Source organism: Cicer arietinum, chromosome 6 (assembly GCF_000331145.2).
Source record: "Cicer arietinum cultivar CDC Frontier isolate Library 1 chromosome 6, Cicar.CDCFrontier_v2.0, whole genome shotgun sequence".
NCBI lineage: Eukaryota > Viridiplantae > Streptophyta > Magnoliopsida > Fabales > Fabaceae > Cicer > Cicer arietinum.
In genome coordinates, this window is record NC_021165.2 from 13,241,991 (window position 1) to 13,268,013 (window position 26,023).

The window sequence follows — 26,023 nt, forward strand, 5'->3', positions numbered from 1 at the left end:
ATTTATTTAGAGTATTTACATAAATATCTATCTTAATATTCTTTTTTAATATTAAAATATTTAATGATTTTTTTAGTAAATGATTTATCAAATATCTTTATTAATATTTTGTTAAATATTAAAATTTATTTTAACTCAAATAAAACACTAAAGTCTAATTTATCTAAACTTTCTTTGTAAAAAAGAAGAATAGTTAAGTTAAGACTCCAATATAAATTTTTTTTACAACGATTCTCCATAATGGAGATTAAAAGAGTGTAATTTTTTTCTGTATTAAAAAATGGTTTCCATGTAATAATTAATTAAAAAAAGTATTTCGCTGAAAGCCTAATAATCCCAGGCGAATTATGAATCTCTACCATCCATATTATTGTGACATACATTATATCCAACGGCTAGAGGGTTAATTTGAAGACATGATCGAGGGAAAAAAAATGAATTACAGTTCAGGCGAGGGTTTGTGCAGGGTTTAGCCGTTTAGGAGTATCACCATTTTCTCTGTGCTCTTCAACATCAAACTTGTTTCTTTTATTTCCTAAACAGATACAAAAGCATGTGGTATCTCTGCGTTTTCTACCACAGATTATTGGATTACAGAAAACCCGAAGTTGAATCTTTAGCACAACTTTTTGGAGCTTTTAGGGACAACCTAAACGACGACGTTTATTCCCAATTGCAATGGAAGGTCCCTCTCCATCATCACCCTGATTCTCCTTTTCATTTAGTCAATCTCCCTTCTGAACATATTGCTCGTAGCATTGCCAACCGAAGTTAGTTTTCACTTTCTCTTTTTCTTCATTTTTATTATTGTTTATAATTGTTTTATCTTAGTCCTTCAATTGCTTTTCATTTTTATTTTCTGGGTTTGTTTAAATTTAAAAAAAAAATTGTGGGTTTGCTTAAATTTTTAATTTTTTTTTGTTTGTTTAAATTTTTAATTTTTTGTTTGGTGGGTTTGTTTAAATCTTTATTTTATTTTAAGGGTTTGTTTAAATTTTTATTTTTTTTATGTGGGGTGGCAATTATGTTTATGTAGGTATACTTGTGAAGGGAATGTATGAACTATGGGGTGAAGGGGGTAGCTATGAGGAGTTGAAGGATTCTGTATTGAGTTACCCTGATGAGGGAAAGTTACCATACTTGGAATCTAACAGTACTTTCAGGATTACTGTTGACACTTTTGGGAGGGTCATTAGTCTCCAAGAGCAAAAGGAACTTATTCAAGGGCTTTCTTATATCCCTTTTAAGGTATGTGTCTTTAATCTGATTTTTTGTATTGATACTCTTAGCATGGAAAATTATGATTGAGGAGACTGTTAGTTCACTCCTATGTAGTAGTGGGACAATACTGTGAAACTTGGGATACTTCCTTGTATGGAGGAAACTACTGACTTTATGCTTACTTTTGATGTTTTGTGGTGCAAAGGGACATTTTTAGTGTTTTGGGCTTTGGTAGATCTGTAGGTTGAGTATAATTATTGAAAATGAAATTTGAGTCATTTCTATTCACTGACATTTCATAGGAAACAATATTTTTTGATTTGGGCTGTGCATGTTGAAATCTACATTATAACTTCTGTGAAGAGTTGCCGGAATTATGTGCTTTCTATGATTCTTCCCCTTTGTTTGCCAAAATTATGTTGGTAGTGTCAACTGAATTTTCAACAATATGTACCAGGATTTTGCAGGTTAATTTTCATCAAGCTTTTTGAAGTTTCTAATTTGTCAATTACTATTTAACTATTTTTTTCTTCCTCTGTGCATCTTGCTCTCCTCGTTTGTTTTCATTTAATATGGCCATAGAGTCCCTTTTTGAAATTAGAAGCATTACAATAAATGAAATTTCTCGTTATTTATTATGCTGTTTGAAAAACTCATACTTATGCAAGAATGTATTTCTTATCAATCATTGTTTGGTGACTTTGTTTGCAGGGACGGGTAAATTTGAGAAACCCAGATCACAACTTCTGGCTAATAGAAGTTGATAACTGTGAAACTAGTAATGGTCTTCCTCCAGTTGCCCAAAAGAGAATCTTCTTTGCTCGTGAAATCGGTGGTGCTGATAGGAAGCTCTTACCCACATACCAGTTGAAAAGCCGTAATTATCTTGGACCAACAGCCATGGATGCTGAAATAGCCTTTCTAATGGCCAACCAAGCATTGGCTACTCCTGGTAAACTAGTTTATGACCCTTTTGTTGGAACTGGAAGTATTCTTGTTGCAGCAGCTCATTTTGGAGCAATGACCATGGTCTGCTTCTCCTTCTTTCTACTTTTGTTTTTTTATTTTCCAACCCATCCTTCTGTTACATTCTTACATTTGATTTCGATTAGGAAAATTTGTGTCAATATGTATGCAGATGATTTTCTTTAACAATAACTTATCTAAATTGTTCAGGGTGCTGACATTGACATTAGGGTTGTACGTGATGGACGTGGTCCTGACTGTAATGTTTGGAGTAATTTTAAGCAGGTAATTGTACCAAACATTCTTACACTTGTTTTATGCCAGTATAAAAATCGTTTGTATAGTTGGAATTTAGCACCACTTATAATGTTTAGCAGGTAATCGTTTGTTTTATGCCACTTGGAATTTAGCACCACTTAAATAAAGCATACATCGAGATATGTATCCCATTCTGATAAACTTATTATGCTGTAAATTTTGCAGTATGGATTGCAAATGCCAGTTGGTCTTTTAAGAGCTGACAACAACCTTCCTCCGTGGCGTCCTGGGCTAAAAGAGGTAATTCTTGGAGAAAAAAAAAAACAATTCTTGTTTGTTTTTTTGTTTGTAAATTTGTATTCCAATACAAAAGGAGAGCATCTATCATTCTGTATGTCTCGACACACAAGTTAAGATTTTTCCAATATCAACAATTGTTTTCTGCCTGTTCGAACTAAAAAATTATCAAAGGTAATAAACATGTTTTGTTGTTTATTACTTGCTTTTCAGTAATTGTGTTGCTGATTCTGGCTTTCTGTTATTTAACTTACTTGTAAATTGTGGAAGTTTTGCTACCAGTTGATATGTACTGTATTTAGGAAGATAACAGAGGGCATTATCTCTAATCTTGTTTATAAGCAAAAATTTGCGTGTGAACTGTGAAGTGCAAAAATAAATTGAATGGATGCAAGTTTATTCGTTATATTTGAATTATTTTTGAACTTTGCTGTTTATAAGGTATTTGATGCGATAATATGTGACCCTCCTTATGGAGTACGAGCCGGTGGACGCAAATCTGGTGGTAGAAAGCTACTAAAGGGGGCTGTAGAACCTTACATTGTTCCTGATGACAAAAGAACAGATCACATACCATCAACTGCACCTTACAGTTTAGTTGAGTGTGTACACGATTTACTTGATCTTGCTGCCAAGATGCTTGTAATGGGGGGCAGGCTTGTGTTTTTCTATCCTATATTGAGAGAAGAAGAGTCTGCACATAACCATTTCCCGGAGCATCCGTGTTTCAAACTGATTTCTTCTTCCGAGCAGATCCTAAGTTCACGGTATTGCAGGGTATTACTGACAATGGTCAAAACAGGTCCTTACACAGAGGAAATAAACGAGGCAGCTAGGTTAAAACACGCTGAATTTAGGGAGAACCATGTTAAGTGGCTAGAAGAGGGTAATCTTCATTCTGCAGTTTTCAGTCCAATTGATCATGCTCAGTTAATGGAGGATGGCGATTACAAGAGTAAGGATCCAAAGCCTAAATACAGAGGAAAATATGTTTAGACTTCATCGGTAGATGTTCCTGTCGCTAACCATTACACTAGACAGGCAATGTATGTTTGTATGTCCAAGAGGATAACTTTCACTATAGGGAGGTCAGTGTACCCATATGCCTTTTTTTTTCTTTCAGTTTTGTGACATTTTTGTGTAACTTATTAGATATCTATTTTTATTCAATTTGATGGGTTTGATACATTTCCTACTCTCAAACTTCTTAATCTAGGAAACTTGATAGGGTCTCTATTTAATACCATTTTCAAAGGTGTTGTTTTCTTTCTTTTTTTATAAGCACTTTCAAAGGTGTTGTTAGCTTAGAGACAAATGTATTGGTGAGATTTACTTAAGATCTCCAAAATATTAAAATGTGGGGTTCTGAGTTGGAGACAAATGTAGCAAAATCTTTACTTTAATGGAATGGTTCCAAATATTGAGAAGCTAAGTTATAGTATGTGTGAGCAGAAATTGCTAACTGTTGGTACTAATTTTACTTGTATCACTCTTTTTCAAATTTTACTTGTGTGAGCATAAAGTGTTATTTGGTAATGTACTGTGTTGGTTTTTTTAATTAAAAATAAAATAATTTTTCTGTAAGAAATGTATAGGAATCCAACTCAAAGTCTAGTGATTTTCCAATATTGAACAATCTCATGAAGCATGTGTTGTATATTGTTTGACTAGTTTGTATTAACTTATTTAAATCTGTACATTATCATAAACATGTGTTCCACCGCTTGATTACTCCAATTTGCATTATGAGTAATAAAGACAAGAAAGAAAAATTATACAGCTCCAACAAATACTAGTTATAAAACGTGGGACATATGCACTAAAGTTCACCTTCTACGTAATTCACTGTTGCACAAAGACCTGAGTAACTATTTACAAGGGTCCCATTGGAGTTTAGCTCCCAAATCTGTTCAAAGACAGAATTTATCATACAAATATCAATAATACAAATTGGCCAAGGCATATTTTGTCTAGCTAGGGGTAAAAATAATTATATACCTACATAAGTTTGATTCTCGAATTAATTTTTATAAATACCCTGGAGACTATGTTTTAAATACCAGACCGAGGATTGAACCGGATGACTAATAAAAAAAATTATTTTTGAAAAAAATGAAAACTGTGGTTCAACCAACTGACTAAGAATTAATAGTGGTTGACCCAACCGGTAGACTAGTCAGTTCCCGATTCAACCGGCCGGTCCTATTTTAAAAACACTGCTTAAATATTAAGAGCCACATGCACAAGTGTCAGCTAGCCCTCTTTGTGATGAAATTATCGATACTTGTTTACCGAAGGGTCAGATTGGATATGAATCATCTCATGTGAAACAAAGTATCACGGGTGTTTTTTCTACACAAATTGAACAACAATAATTTGGATGATTAATTATATTTATTGAATTTGCAAATTCATCCCTTAAATTATAGTGCTATTAGTGTTTGACTCTTTTTTATGTTATTTATGTTATTTACAATTAAAATAAATGATGGCTCTTTTTGAATTTTTAATTTTTTTTATTAAAAATCTAATTTTTAATATTAAAACATAAATTCAAAAATATTTTGGAACATACATGTGTATCGTCCCAAAAAAAGTTACATGCATTTGTTAACTAAAATAGTATTACCCTACTTTATTTCTTCTAAATTTTATGTCGTTTTATAATTACAATTTACAATGAAACATTAATATTTCTTTTCTTATCATACTATTTATTATTTATTACTCTTTTTTCTTTTAATTTAATTTATTTATTTTTCTCATACTATTAAGTAGAGATAACTTTATAAAATAATTTCTAATTTTCCGTACAAAATTAATTATATAGAGTAACATCACAAACATTGCCACATGCAGCTGCCAGCTGCTAAGAAAGAGTACTAGCTAGCATTCAGAGTTTGGGACATGGAATGGAAAATAAGCACGGTCTTAATTCATTGGCACATGCATCACTAACCATGTTTGATGCTCATATACATAGAACATAGTATATATTATATGCCGTATTAGTGAGGGTTGATTAAATTGTTAGTTATTATAAAATTTTGAATTTTATGTTTTTAGCCCTATTAAATAAAAATCAAAATTTTTAATCACTACAAAATTATTTGATGCGTTTATTTTAGATTTTCTCAGGAAAAATATATTTTTTCAAAATAAAAATTATTTTTTAGGATATAAAGTGTATTTGATTTATATTCTTTTTAAATATTTTGTTAGAAAAATTATTATTTTTTACCTAAAAATGAAAAACTAAAAATAGTAGCTTCTCACATTTGTATAGTTCTCAAAAGTACATTGATAACTTTGAAATGCGTGTATGCAATAAATTAAACTAATAAATTTAGAGGTGTTCACATTTATAAATACGGTTTTATGATTTTCCAAATTTTTGTTTTTCCCTTTCTTTTTCTTTTTTATTGCACGACTATTGCTTATGTTTAGATCACCCAAAGCTTGACATAATATGAAGAGATGAGTCATGTAAATGATTATGCGTTGTTGATCTTTGACGTGATGTAATATCTAATGATAAAGTTGACATAGCTCCTCAAAGTGTATGCAATAAATTAAACTAATAAATTTAGAGGTGTTCACATTTATAAATACGGTTTTATGATTTTCCAAATTTTTGTTTTTCCTTTTCTTTTTCTTTTTTATTGCACGACTATTGCTTATGATTAGATCACCCAAAGCTTGACATAATATGAAGAGATGAGTCATGTAAATGATTATGCGTTGTTGATCTTTGACGTGATGTAATATCTAATGATAAAGTTGACATAGCTCCTCAAAGTCTTTTTAGGCAGAATGTTATATTCTTTTTTAAAATAAGGACAATGACGAATGTAGTTCTTATCATAATTAAGATTTAACTAAAGTAGTTTTAAAGTTAAAAAAAAAATATTATAGTGCATTTGTATTTATAATACTCATTCTTTTGGAATAAAATGTATCTTCTCTTAAGCCTTAAGTTCTTGTTATAACTATTATTAAAATCAATCATTTGTGTAAAAAAGTTTAAATTCTCATACATACACATTAAGCTCTTAATATATATAGTTCTAATAATTAATATGAAACTCACAAATCAGATGTTCGGTATTGTCATCAAAATAAAATATAGTATTTTATTTTATTTTATTCCAAAAATAATCACAAAAATTTTAATTGTTGTATGATAATTACAACAAATAATCAGCAAGCACAGTGACAATAATGTTTACTTGAAATTATTTTGCAATGACCACCGTTACAAAAATTCTTATTAACGCACATGTCATTACATGCGCTGTCGTTGCAGTTGGGCGTATGATAGTCACGACAACATCCCCCGTTAGAAATCAATGTGGAGCTATCCATTTTCAAAGTATTGCCCATCGTTTTCTCACATCCTGATTCCATTACAAACAAGTACATTGTAAGTAAATAATAATAAATTAATTATAAGAGAGTAAATAACTAATACTACGGCTTTCTTTTTTCTTTTTTTATTTCTCAATCTATCACGATATAGTTTTGACATGCATGAAGACGTTATTAAAAAATTGCATATAGGTAAATAATAGAGATTAGACATTTTTCTTTCTAAATTTTAAAATAAATAAATAATATTTTTAAATTAAATTATGTCGATCACTTTAGTCGTGGATTGGACGAAAACTTATAACATGACAATCATATATGATAGGGTATAATTTGTCTAAATTTAGAAAGAAATAGTTTATTATAAAGTGTTCAATTTCTCTATCATCATTATTTGCTCGTTTATGTAATCATCATCCATTTACGTTCATTTCATATTTCACAACTAAGTATCGTTCACGTATATATTATTCTTTACTATGTGTTCAAACGGATAATCTTCTGTTTTTAAGACTATGATAGGTTTCAATATTTCTTTTATTTTTAAATATTGACTTTCAAGTTAGATTACTAAATCGGTCAATTTAGTCTCTATTTGAACCGTAAGATGATGACTATAGTTGGTCTTACCACATAAATAGTTAACTGAACAAACTAAAGAAATGACAAATTTGTTTATATCATCTAATTTAAAGGTGTTATTTGTCTATTTTTAAATTTTAGAGGTAAATATCTAATACTTATAATTTCAAAGACAAATTGATAATTTAATAAAAAAATATTATGAAAATAATTTTTTTTATGGAAACATATTTATTTTTTTAAACGATAAATTTTCTTTTTTAATTGATAATGAAAATAGAGTTACCTATTAACAAAAGTATAACTACAATGCATGTAAGAGGTAGAAGCTTTTCTACTCTAGCCATCTCCAAATAAATTAGTTTAATATTATTATATACTTTGGGTAAAGATACAAAAATATGGATCGAAACATTTGTATATATACCACTCGCGTTATGTGTTTCCTTTCATATGCATTACCTTAGAGTAAATAAATTAAGTTATGCATATAATTAAAACCAGTAACATATATATATAATAAATATATAAATAAATTGTACTAAAACAGATACAAAACAGAGAGTTTTTTTACTAAAAAATAAAGAGTTACTTTTAATAACGAAAGTTACTCATTTTTATTCAGTAAGTTTATTTTGCAATATCTCAAAAATAAAATGTTTGTGTTAAAAAAAATAGATCAAAATGTTACCCACATTAGAACCTAATAAATGCTGAACAACTTTAATTATAACATACTACGTTATTAAAAACAATGGATCCATGTTACAATCCGAGACGTTACTAAGATTAATTATATTATAGCCCTAGGAAACATACATGTTAGATCAATTTTTAAAACTGAGACTCTAGTAAATGTTCACATAATTTTCTTTTAAATTATTTTACTTTTTAAATAAATCATTTATAATTAAATTTAAAAAATTATTTTATTAATTTATATAAATCATTTTAAATTATTTAAAATGATAAAAATTCATTTTTATCAAAATAAAAAATAAATTTTAGTTGATTAAATTGTTAGTTATTATAAAATTTTGAATTTTATGTTTTTAGCCCTATTAAATAAAAATCAAAATTTTTAATCACTACAAAATTATTTGATGCGTTTATTTTAGATTTTCTCAGGAAAAATATATTTTTTCAAAATAAAAATTATTTTTTAGGATATAAAGTGTATTTGATTTATATTCTTTTTAAATATTTTGTTAGAAAAATTATTATTTTTTACCTAAAAATGAAAAACTAAAAATAGTAGCCTCTCACATTTGTATAGTTCTCAAAAGTACATTGATAACTTTGAAATGCGTGTATGCAATAAATTAAACTAATAAATTTAGAGGTGTTCACATTTATAAATACGGTTTTATGATTTTCCAAATTTTTGTTTTTCCCTTTCTTTTTCTTTTTTATTGCACGACTATTGCTTATGTTTAGATCACCCAAAGCTTGACATAATATGAAGAGATGAGTCATGTAAATGATTATGCGTTGTTGATCTTTGACGTGATGTAATATCTAATGATAAAGTTGACATAGCTCCTCAAAGTCTTTTTAGGCAGAATGTTATATTCTTTTTTAAAATAAGGACAATGACGAATGTAGTTCTTATCATAATTAAGATTTAACTAAAGTAGTTTCAAAGTTAAAAAAAAAAAATATTATAGTGCATTTGTATTTATAATACTCATTCTTTTGGAATAAAATGTATCTTCTCTTAAGCCTTAAGTTCTTGTTATAACTATTATTAAAATCAATCATTTGTGTAAAAAAGTTTAAATTCTCATACATACACATTAAGCTCTTAATATATATAGTTCTAATAATTAATATGAAACTCACAAATCAGATGTTCGGTATTGTCATCAAAATAAAATATAGTATTTTATTTTATTTTATTCCAAAAATAATCACAAAAATTTTAATTGTTGTATGATAATTACAACAAATAATCAGCAAGCACAGTGACAATAATGTTTACTTGAAATTATTTTGCAATGACCACCGTTACAAAAATTCTTATTAACGCACATGTCATTACATGCGCTGTCGTTGCAGTTGGGCGTATGATAGTCACGACAACATCCCCCGTTAGAAATCAATGTGGAGCTATCCATTTTCAAAGTATTGCCCATCGTTTTCTCACATCCTGATTCCATTACAAACAAGTACATTGTAAGTAAATAATAATAAATTAATTATAAGAGAGTAAATAACTAATACTACGGCTTTCTTTTTTCTTTTTTTATTTCTCAATCTATCACGATATAGTTTTGACATGCATGAAGACGTTATTAAAAAATTGCATATAGGTAAATAATAGAGATTAGACATTTTTCTTTCTAAATTTTAAAATAAATAAATAATATTTTTAAATTAAATTATGTCGATCACTTTAGTCGTGGATTGGACGAAAACTTATAACATGACAATCATATATGATAGGGTATAATTTGTCTAAATTTAGAAAGAAATAGTTTATTATAAAGTGTTCAATTTCTCTATCATCATTATTTGCTCGTTTATGTAATCATCATCCATTTACGTTCATTTCATATTTCACAACTAAGTATCGTTCACGTATATATTATTCTTTACTATGTGTTCAAACGGATAATCTTCTGTTTTTAAGACTATGATAGGTTTCAATATTTCTTTTATTTTTAAATATTGACTTTCAAGTTAGATTACTAAATCGGTCAATTTAGTCTCTATTTGAACCGTAAGATGATGACTATAGTTGGTCTTACCACATAAATAGTTAACTGAACAAACTAAAGAAATGACAAATTTGTTTATATCATCTAATTTAAAGGTGTTATTTGTCTATTTTTAAATTTTAGAGGTAAATATCTAATACTTATAATTTCAAAGACAAATTGATAATTTAATAAAAAAATATTATGAAAATAATTTTTTTTATGGAAACATATTTATTTTTTTAAACGATAAATTTTCTTTTTTAATTGATAATGAAAATAGAGTTACCTATTAACAAAAGTATAACTACAATGCATGTAAGAGGTAGAAGCTTTTCTACTCTAGCCATCTCCAAATAAATTAGTTTAATATTATTATATACTTTGGGTAAAGATAAAAAAATATGGATCGAAACATTTGTATATATACCACTCGCGTTATGTGTTTCCTTTCATATGCATTACCTTAGAGTAAATAAATTAAGTTATGCATATAATTAAAACCAGTAACATATATATATAATAAATATATAAATAAATTGTACTAAAACAGATACAAAACAGAGAGTTTTTTTACTAAAAAATAAAGAGTTACTTTTAATAACGAAAGTTACTCATTTTTATTCAGTAAGTTTATTTTGCAATATCTCAAAAATAAAATGTTTGTGTTAAAAAAAATAGATCAAAATGTTACCCACATTAGAACCTAATAAATGCTGAACAACTTTAATTATAACATACTACGTTATTAAAAACAATGGATCCATGTTACAATCCGAGACGTTACTAAGATTAATTATATTATAGCCCTAGGAAACATACATGTTAGATCAATTTTTAAAACTGAGACTCTAGTAAATGTTCACATAATTTTCTTTTAAATTATTTTACTTTTTAAATAAATCATTTATAATTAAATTTAAAAAATTATTTTATTAATTTATATAAATCATTTTAAATTATTTAAAATGATAAAAATTCATTTTTATCAAAATAAAAAATAAATTTTAGTTGATTAAATTGTTAGTTATTATAAAATTTTGAATTTTATGTTTTTAGCCCTATTAAATAAAAATCAAAATTTTTAATCACTACAAAATTATTTGATGCGTTTATTTTAGATTTTCTCAGGAAAAATATATTTTTTCAAAATAAAAATTATTTTTTAGGATATAAAGTGTATTTGATTTATATTCTTTTTAAATATTTTGTTAGAAAAATTATTATTTTTTACCTAAAAATGAAAAACTAAAAATAGTAGCCTCTCACATTTGTATAGTTCTCAAAAGTACATTGATAACTTTGAAATGCGTGTATGCAATAAATTAAACTAATAAATTTAGAGGTGTTCACATTTATAAATACGGTTTTATGATTTTCCAAATTTTTGTTTTTCCCTTTCTTTTTCTTTTTTATTGCACGACTATTGCTTATGTTTAGATCACCCAAAGCTTGACATAATATGAAGAGATGAGTCATGTAAATGATTATGCGTTGTTGATCTTTGACGTGATGTAATATCTAATGATAAAGTTGACATAGCTCCTCAAAGTCTTTTTAGGCAGAATGTTATATTCTTTTTTAAAATAAGGACAATGACGAATGTAGTTCTTATCATAATTAAGATTTAACTAAAGTAGTTTCAAAGTTAAAAAAAAAAAATATTATAGTGCATTTGTATTTATAATACTCATTCTTTTGGAATAAAATGTATCTTCTCTTAAGCCTTAAGTTCTTGTTATAACTATTATTAAAATCAATCATTTGTGTAAAAAAGTTTAAATTCTCATACATACACATTAAGCTCTTAATATATATAGTTCTAATAATTAATATGAAACTCACAAATCAGATGTTCGGTATTGTCATCAAAATAAAATATAGTATTTTATTTTATTTTATTCCAAAAATAATCACAAAAATTTTAATTGTTGTATGATAATTACAACAAATAATCAGCAAGCACAGTGACAATAATGTTTACTTGAAATTATTTTGCAATGACCACCGTTACAAAAATTCTTATTAACGCACATGTCATTACATGCGCTGTCGTTGCAGTTGGGCGTATGATAGTCACGACAACATCCCCCGTTAGAAATCAATGTGGAGCTATCCATTTTCAAAGTATTGCCCATCGTTTTCTCACATCCTGATTCCATTACAAACAAGTACATTGTAAGTAAATAATAATAAATTAATTATAAGAGAGTAAATAACTAATACTACGGCTTTCTTTTTTCTTTTTTTATTTCTCAATCTATCACGATATAGTTTTGACATGCATGAAGACGTTATTAAAAAATTGCATATAGGTAAATAATAGAGATTAGACATTTTTCTTTCTAAATTTTAAAATAAATAAATAATATTTTTAAATTAAATTATGTCGATCACTTTAGTCGTGGATTGGACGAAAACTTATAACATGACAATCATATATGATAGGGTATAATTTGTCTAAATTTAGAAAGAAATAGTTTATTATAAAGTGTTCAATTTCTCTATCATCATTATTTGCTCGTTTATGTAATCATCATCCATTTACGTTCATTTCATATTTCACAACTAAGTATCGTTCACGTATATATTATTCTTTACTATGTGTTCAAACGGATAATCTTCTGTTTTTAAGACTATGATAGGTTTCAATATTTCTTTTATTTTTAAATATTGACTTTCAAGTTAGATTACTAAATCGGTCAATTTAGTCTCTATTTGAACCGTAAGATGATGACTATAGTTGGTCTTACCACATAAATAGTTAACTGAACAAACTAAAGAAATGACAAATTTGTTTATATCATCTAATTTAAAGGTGTTATTTGTCTATTTTTAAATTTTAGAGGTAAATATCTAATACTTATAATTTCAAAGACAAATTGATAATTTAATAAAAAAATATTATGAAAATAATTTTTTTTATGGAAACATATTTATTTTTTTAAACGATAAATTTTCTTTTTTAATTGATAATGAAAATAGAGTTACCTATTAACAAAAGTATAACTACAATGCATGTAAGAGGTAGAAGCTTTTCTACTCTAGCCATCTCCAAATAAATTAGTTTAATATTATTATATACTTTGGGTAAAGATAAAAAAATATGGATCGAAACATTTGTATATATACCACTCGCGTTATGTGTTTCCTTTCATATGCATTACCTTAGAGTAAATAAATTAAGTTATGCATATAATTAAAACCAGTAACATATATATATAATAAATATATAAATAAATTGTACTAAAACAGATACAAAACAGAGAGTTTTTTTACTAAAAAATAAAGAGTTACTTTTAATAACGAAAGTTACTCATTTTTATTCAGTAAGTTTATTTTGCAATATCTCAAAAATAAAATGTTTGTGTTAAAAAAAATAGATCAAAATGTTACCCACATTAGAACCTAATAAATGCTGAACAACTTTAATTATAACATACTACGTTATTAAAAACAATGGATCCATGTTACAATCCGAGACGTTACTAAGATTAATTATATTATAGCCCTAGGAAACATACATGTTAGATCAATTTTTAAAACTGAGACTCTAGTAAATGTTCACATAATTTTCTTTTAAATTATTTTACTTTTTAAATAAATCATTTATAATTAAATTTAAAAAATTATTTTATTAATTTATATAAATCATTTTAAATTATTTAAAATGATAAAAATTCATTTTTATCAAAATAAAAAATAAATTTTAGTTGATTAAATTGTTAGTTATTATAAAATTTTGAATTTTATGTTTTTAGCCCTATTAAATAAAAATCAAAATTTTTAATCACTACAAAATTATTTGATGCGTTTATTTTAGATTTTCTCAGGAAAAATATATTTTTTCAAAATAAAAATTATTTTTTAGGATATAAAGTGTATTTGATTTATATTCTTTTTAAATATTTTGTTAGAAAAATTATTATTTTTTACCTAAAAATGAAAAACTAAAAATAGTAGCCTCTCACATTTGTATAGTTCTCAAAAGTACATTGATAACTTTGAAATGCGTGTATGCAATAAATTAAACTAATAAATTTAGAGGTGTTCACATTTATAAATACGGTTTTATGATCTTTTTCAATGGCTTAAGAATTTTAAGATTGATTTCGTTATGTTTTAATTAAAAATTATTTAGGAATTTCTATTGTATCATGCAGCCTACGTATCATCATTTTTTTTAATAATATACCTGCATCGTCAATTATAAACATGAAAATAAATACATACTCTTAAGTACGTAGCAAATATCAATGAAAGAAAATTTCTTATATTTATTGATCGAGAAAATGAACTCACCAAGAACAAAATGACAACAAAAACTGTGAGTTAGAAGTATTTGTCATTGTTGTCATCGACAAATTAAAAGTTTACACTCTAATTTTTTGCTTAAAAGAAATATGTTCATCAAGACCTGCACTGAATTTATTTTTTTTAATAGACACATAGGGACAAATTTCGGTTAATATCTATCACCTAGAGTAGAGAAGATTATGATTCTAAATTGAATAATGGATCAATTAATTTTGAAGGAAATCTGCTTAATTGCAGTTTTGTTTCCTCTATCTTTTTATTAATTTATATATATATTTTTTTTTTAAATAAGATAGTTTTGGTCTCTCACAAATTTTTGAATTAAAAAATTACGATTTAACGTATTTTAAATAACGTGAAATATAATTTCATAATACAAAATTATTTAGATGCATTAATTATTCATATGTCATTAATTAAATAACAAAAATGAAACATTTCTAAAGTCATGTTGCAATAAATTATTATAAGTCATGAAACATATTTAGATGTATTAATTATCGTATCATATGATATATTATTATAAGTATGTCATGTTACAATTTTTTAGTTGAAAAATTATAGAGAGATCAAAGTTGTCAACTTTTAAAATAGAAGTATCAATTTTATAGATCATTAAAAATAAGGAGACTAAAAATAAATCATTTATAATTAAATTTAAAAAATTATTTTATTAATTTATATAAATCATTTTAAATTATTTAAAATGATAAAAATTCATTTTTATCAAAATAAAAAATAAATTTTAGTTGATTAAATTGTTAGTTATTATAAAATTTTGAATTTTATGTTTTTAGCCCTATTAAATAAAAATCAAAATTTTTAATCACTACAAAATTATTTGATGCGTTTATTTTAGATTTTCTCAGGAAAAATATATTTTTTCAAAATAAAAATTATTTTTTAGGATATAAAGTGTATTTGATTTATATTCTTTTTAAATATTTTGTTAGAAAAATTATTATTTTTTACCTAAAAATGAAAAACTAAAAATAGTAGCCTCTCACATTTGTATAGTTCTCAAAAGTACATTGATAACTTTGAAATGCGTGTATGCAATAAATTAAACTAATAAATTTAGAGGTGTTCACATTTATAAATACGGTTTTATGATTTTCCAAATTTTTGTTTTTCCTTTTCTTTTTCTTTTTTATTGCATGACTATTGCTTATGTTTAGATCACCCAAAGCTTGACATAATATGAAAATAAACATTTTAATAGAAAAACATATTCAAATGTAAAATCTTTCAAAATAGCTTTTAAGTAAATAAGCGATTGAAACAAAACTCTAGTAATATAAAGTAAAATTCCATCTTTCAAATAAAATAGTTTTAGCTTCCAATCTAGTAATATAAAGTTCGAAAAGCTGTAAATGTGAAGATAATGAGAAGATACATGCCTTTTCAGATACTGGTGAAGACAAAAACGGTAGTGTACAGTGGAAGTTAGAACGACGGTGATGCCTCCTGTTTCTTCTTCTCTTCCTTTTTATGTGTTTTTTATCAGTATTAATCTCATATTTTTCCTCCTCCAAAAAAATGTGTCTCTCTTTGTAAAAAAAAAGATGTATTTATAGAGAGTTTTTTTTTATCTAATTAGTTGCTTTCTGGTCTGCCTTGACCTGATTTGATTTTTATTGTAATTTATTTTTGGCTTTATTTTTGGTTGTAAATTGATTGTAATTGTAATTATAACTTGATTTAGCATTCTAAATTGATTAACCTACTTATTGTAAATATAATTACTTCCTTTTTTAATATATAATTACTTCCTTTTATCTGATTAGTTGCTTTCTGGTCTGCCTTGACCTGATTTGATTTTTATTGTAATTTATTTTTGGCTTTATTTGTAATTGTAATTTAAAAATTATAACTTGATTTAGCATTGTAAATTGATGAACTTACTTATTGTAAATATAATTACTTCCTTTTTTAATATATATTTCCTTTTTTAGTTTATTTTTAAATAGGTTGGACAAAATTAGGGTACTACACGCGTTATGTGTTTCCTTTCATATGCATTACCTTAGAGTAAATAAATTAAGTTATGCATATAATTAAAACCAGTAACATATATAAAATAAATATATAAATAAATTGTACTAAAACAGATACAAAACAAAGAGTTTTTTTACTAAAAAATAAAGAGTTACTTTTAATAACGAAAGTTACTCATTTTTATTCAGTAAGTTTATTTTGCAATATCTCAAAAATAAAATGTTTGTGTTAAAAAAATAGATCAAAATGTTAGCCAACTTTAATTATAACACAAGAAGCCTTATTATCTACGTTATTGAAAACAATGGATCCATGTTACAAAGATCCGAGACGTTACTAAGATTATATTATAGCCCTAGGAAACATACATGTTAGATCAATTTTTAAGACCGCGACTCTAGTAAATGTTCACATAATTTTCTTTTAAATTATTTTACTTTTTAAATAAATCATTTATAATTTAATTTAAAAATATATTTTATTAATTTAAATAAATCATTTTTAAATGATAAAAATTCATTTTTATTAAAATAAAAAATAAATTTGAGTTGATTAAATTGTAAGTTATTATAAAATTTTGAATTTTATGTTTTTAGCCCTATTAAATCAAAATCAAAATTTTTAATCACTACAAATTATTTGATGCATTTATTTTAGATTTTCTCAAGAAAAAATATATTTTTTCAAAATAAAAATCATTTTTTAGGATATAAAATGTATTTTATTTATATTCTTTTTAAATATTTTGTTAGAAAAATTATTATTTTTTCCTAAAAATGAAAAAGTAGCTTCTCACATTTGTATAGTTCTCAAAAGTACATTGATAACTTTGAAAGATGCTCACTTTGAAATATTTCAATTATTTTATTATAGTAAATTTCAAATGCTTTATATGTTGAAATTGTTCGGTGACAAAGACTCTAAGAAGGACTAACTAGTGTCCGGATAATGAAAATATACTTTGGTGAATATGGATAGTGAAACTTGTCTGAAACTTATTTCTAAGTTGTAAATTTGGTTAATGGTAGGTTACTTTATTAGCTGTTTTAAATATGTGATTTAATATTTTATATGACTTAAATATCTATTAATAATTAAAAAAGTATGTGAAAAAATTCTAAAAGTGATATAAGAATTGTTGTAAGATGGAATGAATGAAATTTGCATGATTTTAAAAATTTGAGTCTAATATATGTCATGTACATTGGTATGTGTAGTGTATTATGTAAATTGGTATGGGTAGAGAATCATGTAAAATGGGTACCGATAGAGCATCATGTACTTTGATATATGTATAGAGACTAAAATTTATTTTTCTAATTTTTTTAATAATTAAAATTGAATTTTTTTTGTTAGAGACCCAATTTTTAAGATTAGAATGGGACATCCAAAATCTATTACTTGCATATTTTCATGGTGATTTATTTTTATCTTTATTTTTCAGGAGGATTCAAAAATTATGAAATGAATGACCTAAATCCGTTGATTTGTTTGGGATAAAAGGGATAGGTAGAGAGACATGAGACACCAGAGATCAGATAGTAGATAGGGGTTGGAGGGACGAAGATAGAGATACATAAGAGAATAAAAAGACATATGTGTATTTAAAAAAATTATGTTTTTAAAAAATATGTTTTCAAACAAACATGTTTTCTTGAAAATCATTCTTATGTCCTTTATGGTAATTTTGTAGTTTAAAAACTCATTTTAATAAAATTGTATACAAACATGTTTAAAATCATTTTTATCATAGTAAATTAACATAGTTAAATTTCTTTTACAAAAAAAATCTCTAAAAGCTAATCTATACATTATTTAAAACAAAAGTCATTTTTATTTAAGCTCAAACAAACGCATCCGTTGTGCAAGTATTTTTAGTCTCTTTTGAAAGTTAACATATATTTTTGAATGATTTTTTTTATACATATTTACAACTCTATAAAAGTTTATTCACATAAAATAAGTTTAAAATTCGATTTTTAAATCTATATGTCAAGAACTTTTATCATGAACAAATGATATTTAAAAAATTCATATTTAATTTATTCCAAATTAGAAAAATTTAAATTTGTGTGGATGAAGTTTTGATAATGTTCAAAAAATACTTGTAAAGTATTATTCAAAAATTTAAAAGTAGAATGATATTTCATTTCATGATTAAAATAACGTGTAGAATAGTTATGTAGAGATTAAAATATATATTTTATTTACAGGACTAAAAACAAAATTGTATAAGACCAAAAATTTATACACCCAATAAATTTTTATCTAAATTATTTATGTAATTAAATGAATTATTTTTAGTTGAATTGAATAAATTTTCATTTGGATTAAAATAAAACTTTGATTTGCATTAAAATATAAATACATTTTAAATTAAATTACTTTAAACTATTTTTGTAATTAAATGCATTATTTAAAATTGAATAAATTTTTATTAAGATAAAAAGTTAAACTTTTATTTAATTATTTAAACTATTTATAATATTAGAATGAAATTATTAAAAATGATTATGAGACAAATACATTTGAAAATAAAGCTAAATAATAAAAACAAAAAATAATGTCAAAATAAAAGAAAAGGTAATTATTGCGTCAATAATCTCTATTACCACCTTGATTCTTATTGATGGTATAACAAAACATATAATTAAACAATAAATCATGCATGTCAAGAAAATACTAATGATGATCAATATATAGAAAGAATAGTTGGTCTATAGATTTAGATAGAAGAATGAAGTGGAGCTACTGATGATGATTTGCACAAAAAAATACTAATACAAATAAGACTGATACAATATTGTTATGTTATAATTATCATTCTACGATATTGGCATAGTTGATCAATAATATACTCCGAGTAAAAGAAATTGAACGACAACGTTGACAATTTACTACTGAAAATTATATTTAAGTGGTGACATCCGTTGGTGTTGATAACTACGTTGAGAAGAATATGAAGGATGATTTTGTTATTATTGATAGCAGATATCCAATTTCTTGTTATATGTCATGAGAGGGATTGAGTAAAAAAATGAAAGCATCAATTAATAGGATATTTTTTATCAAGATTAATTAAACTAGGGTTTTCTAAACTAGAAAGGAAAAACTATCTACAAAATTAAAAGATGTTTTTGTTCATGGATTTAGTAAATATTAAAGGCTTGTTTGATTTACATCTCAAAAACTCTAATTTAGTATTTTAAAATTTAAAAACTAAAAAACTTGTTTGGATTATTTGTTTTTAAAAACTGTTTTGTAAAACTATTTTTAATATTATACTTTTTAAAACTAAAAAAGCAAAACAGATAAATGAGTGTTTTACTTTTCATTTTTCAATTTTTTTAACTCTCTAGTCAAAAACTGTTTTAAAAATTAGAGTTGTCAAACAGATTTTTTTTTTAAAAACAATTTTTTAAAATTTATTTATAAAATAGTTTTTAAAAACTAAAGGTAAAACACAATTAAATGTCTCAATGAATACTGGATATATAATGCTGGATAATATAATAAAAAGCTTAAAGGCTAGAAAATTCAACTAAATAATTATTATAATAAAATCCAACTTTGTAAAAAAAAAATTGTTTGATATAAACTATCTATTTAAATATAATCAACAGCATGGTCTATCAAATATGCTTATTCATCCATTACTTATAAAAATATTTGCAGTATTTTGTTTTTTAATTTAGTTATTACGATTTTTGCATTGAATTGAATTAGATGTGCACAACTTAGTTTCAATATACGAATAAAGAAAGTTGTATCATCTCTAGCCATTTCCAAATCAGTCAGTTCGTTCAATATTATTGTATGTTTTCGATAAGACAAAAAAATGGATTGAAACATTTGTATATATAATACTCGAGTAGTGTTAATTAGTTGTGTGTTTAGATTACGTTCGCAAAAATATTTTGGATAAATTTAGTTAAAATTAAATTTTCTTTAACATAATTTATTTATTGTATATATATATATATATATATATATATATATATATATATATATAAATATTATTTTATAAAATGAATTTTGTTTAGATTATATATTTATTAAATATATATATATATATATAGATATATAGATATTATAATATAATGTAAATTTTGCTGTTAGTGGTAAAATAGATAAGAATTTTTTTATATTTTAAACGTAAAATAGACAATTTAAAAGTATTTATTATGTTATTTTTTGCTAAACGTGAATTTAGAGTAAAATTAAATATGTAAAATTAATTTTTTTTAAAATTTAAATATAATGATAACTCATTTTTCTATTACAAAATTACATTTTAGATCAGTAAAAGGGAAATCAAATTTGCAACATCTTAATAATAAAACGTTTTTGTTAAAACAAAAGAACGAGACGTTAGCGGATCTAGTAAATGGCTCATGGAGCAATGCTCTCAAAAGGAAAAAGAAAAACAATAATGCTTATTTATATTTTAAGCTTCTATAAAATTTTATTGTTCTAAAAAATATAGTGTATTTATAGATATATTTATTTTTTAAATTAATTTTACTTTTATTTGTAACAACAGTAATTATTGAAATATATTTTTCTACTAAATTTTTTGGGAAAAATAAAATTCATAATCATATAAAGGATGAGTAGTTGAATGATTTGTTAGTTAGGTATGTAGTGAATAACATTTCCGATAGTATTACTAATAAAAAATTCGTTGGACGTTTTTAGAATATGAAATATTGTAAAAGATGATTGTAATTTTAAAAACTTTTAAGTATTTTGAGTTTCTTTAATCATTATAGTTATGTATTTTATAATGGTTAATAATATTTTCTTTGGTCTAAATATATATACTATTTTATTGTCTTCGTCAAAAAAAAAAAATTTGATTCCATCAATATTTTTTATTTTTTGGCAAAAAAATTAATGTTTTACTTTAATAAATCAGATATTTCAAATAGGATTATAATGGACGGAAAAACGTTCTTTTAAAAGAAAAATTAATATTTTTTATTTATTAAATTATACTTTTTATATATTCAAATCTTCCATATAATTAGACACCATGGCTCCGTGTTTTTTGTTTGGATCTACCCTAGATAGAGGTAATATATAGGACTATTATACATAAATTGCATACATTAAGCTAACATCATTTTCTTAAAAAGAAATACAATGAGAAAAGGTCTAGTAAAAAAAAAAGAGAGAGAAAAGGCGATCGAATTTCTGAAAATTACATATAGATCATATACACATTGACTTTATATTAATATATTTTCCAAACTGATTTTTCTAGTTATTTGGTTTATCTCTCTCTTTCTTTTTATAAATAAAATTTATTGTGAAGAATAATATCTCACTTCAAAATAAAAAACACCTTAAATTCATTAAAATTTATAAATAAAAATTATATTTATATCTCTCACTTTTAATTTATATTTATTGTAGATATTCTCCTATTTCTCTTTTCAACCACACTTTTCTTCCTCTCTAGGTTTAAATTGAAGTCTATCCCTGGCTTTAAATTGAAGTCTACACTAAGATAATGTTACTAAAGCAATCATCTAATGCCCTAAAAAAGTTACTTAATAAAAAGACTTCATATTATATTATTTTCAAAATTAAAACTATAAAATCTTATTAATATTGTTTCAACAAATATTAAAGGGGTATACTTTATTATCAATTGAAAAAAAAATTACACAAAATAGGTTATATTAATTTAATAAATGGTTTTTATATTTAAAAAAAAAAAAAAAAACTCTTCTTAACTTCATCTTAACCATACATTCCATATCTGTTAAATCGACTCTCTTGAAATCTCTTCCAAACCATATACATGTTAATTTCTGAGTTTGTTCGGTCACTCCAAAATTTTCAAAAAAAAAAACCTTATTTTATCATTTTATAAATTAAAATATTGAATAGTTATCTTAAATAGAACATATTAAAATTTGTTTCAAATTAGTGGAGTTTCAACAAAAATGTAAAATTACAAATAATGAAGAAAAATCGATCGAATAACAACTACTATGTAGTTTGTAAAAAAAACCTACTACTATGTATGTTCTATTGCAAAAAATGAGAGAGAAATCAAAAGTCACTCCACCTATATTGACATCAAAATGTACAACTGATTCAGGGCCTTCTTTCTCCAAAAAAGTTGAGCGAAAAAAAATAATTTGATTTAAGTGATCAATGTGTAAAGGTTAAAACTAGAGAGATTTAAATGAAATTAACTATTCTTTATATCAGGGTAATACTTAGCAACACATTAGTTTATATAATTTCGTTGATTTTACGCTATCCATCAATAGTTTCAAATAGGATGAGAAATGACACCACAGAGACAGATATAATTATTCCTATTAGTATATTTCTTTATAAAAACATATATTGTGAACGGCATAGAAGAGAATGTACAGAACAAACATACACAAGGGTGATTAACACAAGGATTATGCATCTTAAGAAACTTCTAATTATATAAGTGTAGCTGAAGCAGCCACAGACCTATACATTCCAGGGACTCCAATATACAGCAACACTCCACTCACCTTGTTTTACAAGCACTATGCTACAGGAATCAATAACAGTCTAGAATGAAATTTTCATCTGATAAGCTACAACAACTGATCCTAAAAATCAGAAATATTATCAAAGTGAATAAGGGGTTCTTTAGTCACCAATTGGATTCAGACTAAAATTTTCCGATAAAATTGGATACAAAATGCAATTGAAAAATAATAAAAATGAAAATTAGTTCAAAAACCAGCAAAACTGAAATTTGCAAAGTATAATCACAAATACAAAGTTGCACTAAGGCAGATATGTCAGATACGAGAATAAAGAAGAAAACAAAACCTGAAATTGATGGACTGGAGTGACAAAACATAAAAAATCTCACATTAACTTTCACCACCTAACAATTTGTATTTTCATATTTAATACTGAATATGAGCATCTGAGTTCAGGGCTTATTCCTCAGTCTCAAATATCAACCCTATCGCAATGCAAAATCCAATTCGAAAAAACAAAAAACAAGACCACTAACTATCCTTCATTCTCCTTACATTTCATCTCATTCTATGTGTCATTGAGAATGTAACAAGCCCTACACCAATAGTTACTAATAGGAACTATCGCACCAATCCTCCACTTTGAGATTTCCCTAGTAAAGACAACTTGGTGTCTTTCTTTTTTTCATCACTAGAAATGACTGGATCCAATAAAATAGCACACAATTACGGGTTTCAATCAACTAAAATCACCAATGATAAAATTTCATGATTGATAGTTTAAATCATTTATGGCTAAACATTAGATAGAATAAAGCAACATAGCAGAAAAGAAAAACATAATGCAGTGCAAAATTTCAAGTAAAAAACCATCCATTAGAACAAAAATCTCAAACAAAAAGTATTTCTGCAAAATTAAAAAGCCAAAGATGGGTACAATAGAAAAACACATTGAAAATGCAGAATTCTAATTCTGCAACTAAAATAGAGACGTTCCTTTTCCCTTCTTATCACCACCAATCTCAAAGTGCTTGCACCTCTGCAAATACAAACACAAACACAAACAAAGCATTACAAATTAAAACCCAAACACTCACAAAAAGAAAAACATAAACAAACACAAACTAACTTACCTTAATAGCATGTTGAGAAACATGTTTGCAACCTTGACACTGAAGCCTCAAGACAATTTTCTTAGTGGTTTTGGCCTTTTTGTGAAAAACAGGTTTAGTCTGACCACCATAACCAGATTGTTTGCGATCATAACGACGCTTTCCCTGAGCAGCGATGCTATCTTTACCCTTTTTGTATTGGGTAACTTTGTGTAAGGTATGCTTCTTGCATTCCTTGCTTTTGCAGTATGTTTTCTTTGTCTTTGGAACGTTAACCTGCAATAGAATAGAATTTCGAATTAGAGTGAGATCGATAGATAAACGAAAACGTAGCATGATTGAGAGGAAAGAGGGGTGGGTTTACCATTGTAGCGTTGAGTTGAGTTCGGCTGGTGAATGAATTGTTGAGAAGAAAAAAGCTGTGTCAGATATTGAAATTAGGGTTTCATGTAACGTGTTTGGGCTTTCTTGTGGCATAAATGACTCGTTGGATTCACCCCTTTTAAACTGGCCCAAATCGGATTATTCCTGTCTTCTTTTTTCTTTTTCTTTTTTGGGGTAAAATTGGATTATTCATTTCAAAACAATAATTAATATATATGTGAATTAGTTTGGATCTGAACACTTTTAAGGTGACTCAAACACATTTACAAATATTCAACTTCGAGTGATTTTAGGTTATTTTTTATCGGTTTATTTATCGATTTGGATCTAGACACCTCTATTAACAAGTGTGTAAGAATATCGTTTATCATTTTATTTGTCTATTTAAATCTCTTCATTAACAAAATGTCTCTTAAATATTTTTTAGATAAACTTTTTGAAGAATATTATCATAAATTATTTATAATTTACTCTGTAAGTAGCAATTTATTATTTGGTAAATTGATTAATTACTAAAATAATAAATTTGGTAAACCACATCTACCAAATCATATTTTCTCAACGACTAAATGTTTACGATTTGATAACGAGTAGTAAGTAGCAAATTGATTAATCACAAATTGTTAAAATTAATTTTCTCAGTAAATGTGGTTTGGTAAATTAATTAATTTTTTCATTAATTTACAAATTGATTTAGCCACAAAAAAAAATGATTTGTTAGTGATTGGTAAATTGAATATGTGTTTGTGTTGGCATTTAATCGCGCGTTAATTTTGATGTATTTTTTCTTCAATTTAATGTATTTTATTTTATGTTATTGATATATTTTATTTTTTTTAATTATTATTATTATTATTATTAATTTTACTTATTAGATTCGAAGAAAAAAATAGGAAGAAGTAAGAACAAAATATAATTAAATTGCTAATTGATCTTCTAAATAAGAGAGTTGTTAAAATAATTTAAATTTATCTACAAAATAGGAGAGAGTTGTTAAAATAATATAACATGTTGTTTGTTTAGGCACATCTACTCAACGGTATTTCTTTTCTTCAGTTTACTATATTTTTATTAGGCTTAATTGCACTTTTGGTCCCCCAATTATAGGTGAAAATTGAAAGTAGTCCTCCCATTTTGTTTCTCCCCAGTTTTAGTCCCCAAACATAATTTGAGTCCAAATCATGATGAGTTGTCATTTTTTTAATGACGTGTCAATAAAAAGCTGACGTGGCAGACGCATACGCGGAATAAACTTATTATTATATTATTTCTGATTAAAAAATATAATTTATATTTTTAAAAATCATTATTATAATTGTTAAAAATCATTATT

The 26,023-nt window shown here is 25.3% G+C and overlaps 2 protein-coding genes across 2 annotated transcripts; one reads left to right on the forward strand and one right to left on the reverse strand.

The window, feature by feature from the left end:
* Window positions 1–405: 405 nt before the first annotated feature.
* LOC101513820 (uncharacterized) lies at window positions 406–3,930 on the forward strand. The gene is made up of 6 exons (XM_004504704.4): window positions 406–770; window positions 1,037–1,248; window positions 1,933–2,250; window positions 2,398–2,472; window positions 2,671–2,745; window positions 3,184–3,930. The coding sequence occupies exons 1-6, from the start codon at window positions 554–556 to the stop codon at window positions 3,736–3,738; spliced, it is 1,452 nt and encodes a 483-aa protein (XP_004504761.1). The 5' UTR covers window positions 406–553; the 3' UTR covers window positions 3,739–3,930.
* Window positions 3,931–24,049: 20,119 nt separating this feature from the next.
* Window positions 24,050–24,809, reverse strand: LOC101514165 (large ribosomal subunit protein eL42). The gene is made up of 3 exons (XM_004504706.4): window positions 24,671–24,809; window positions 24,328–24,582; window positions 24,050–24,233 (listed from the first exon to the last, which is right to left on the reverse strand). The coding sequence occupies exons 1-3, from the start codon at window positions 24,671–24,673 to the stop codon at window positions 24,174–24,176; spliced, it is 318 nt and encodes a 105-aa protein (XP_004504763.1). The 5' UTR covers window positions 24,674–24,809; the 3' UTR covers window positions 24,050–24,173.
* Window positions 24,810–26,023: the final 1,214 nt, after the last annotated feature.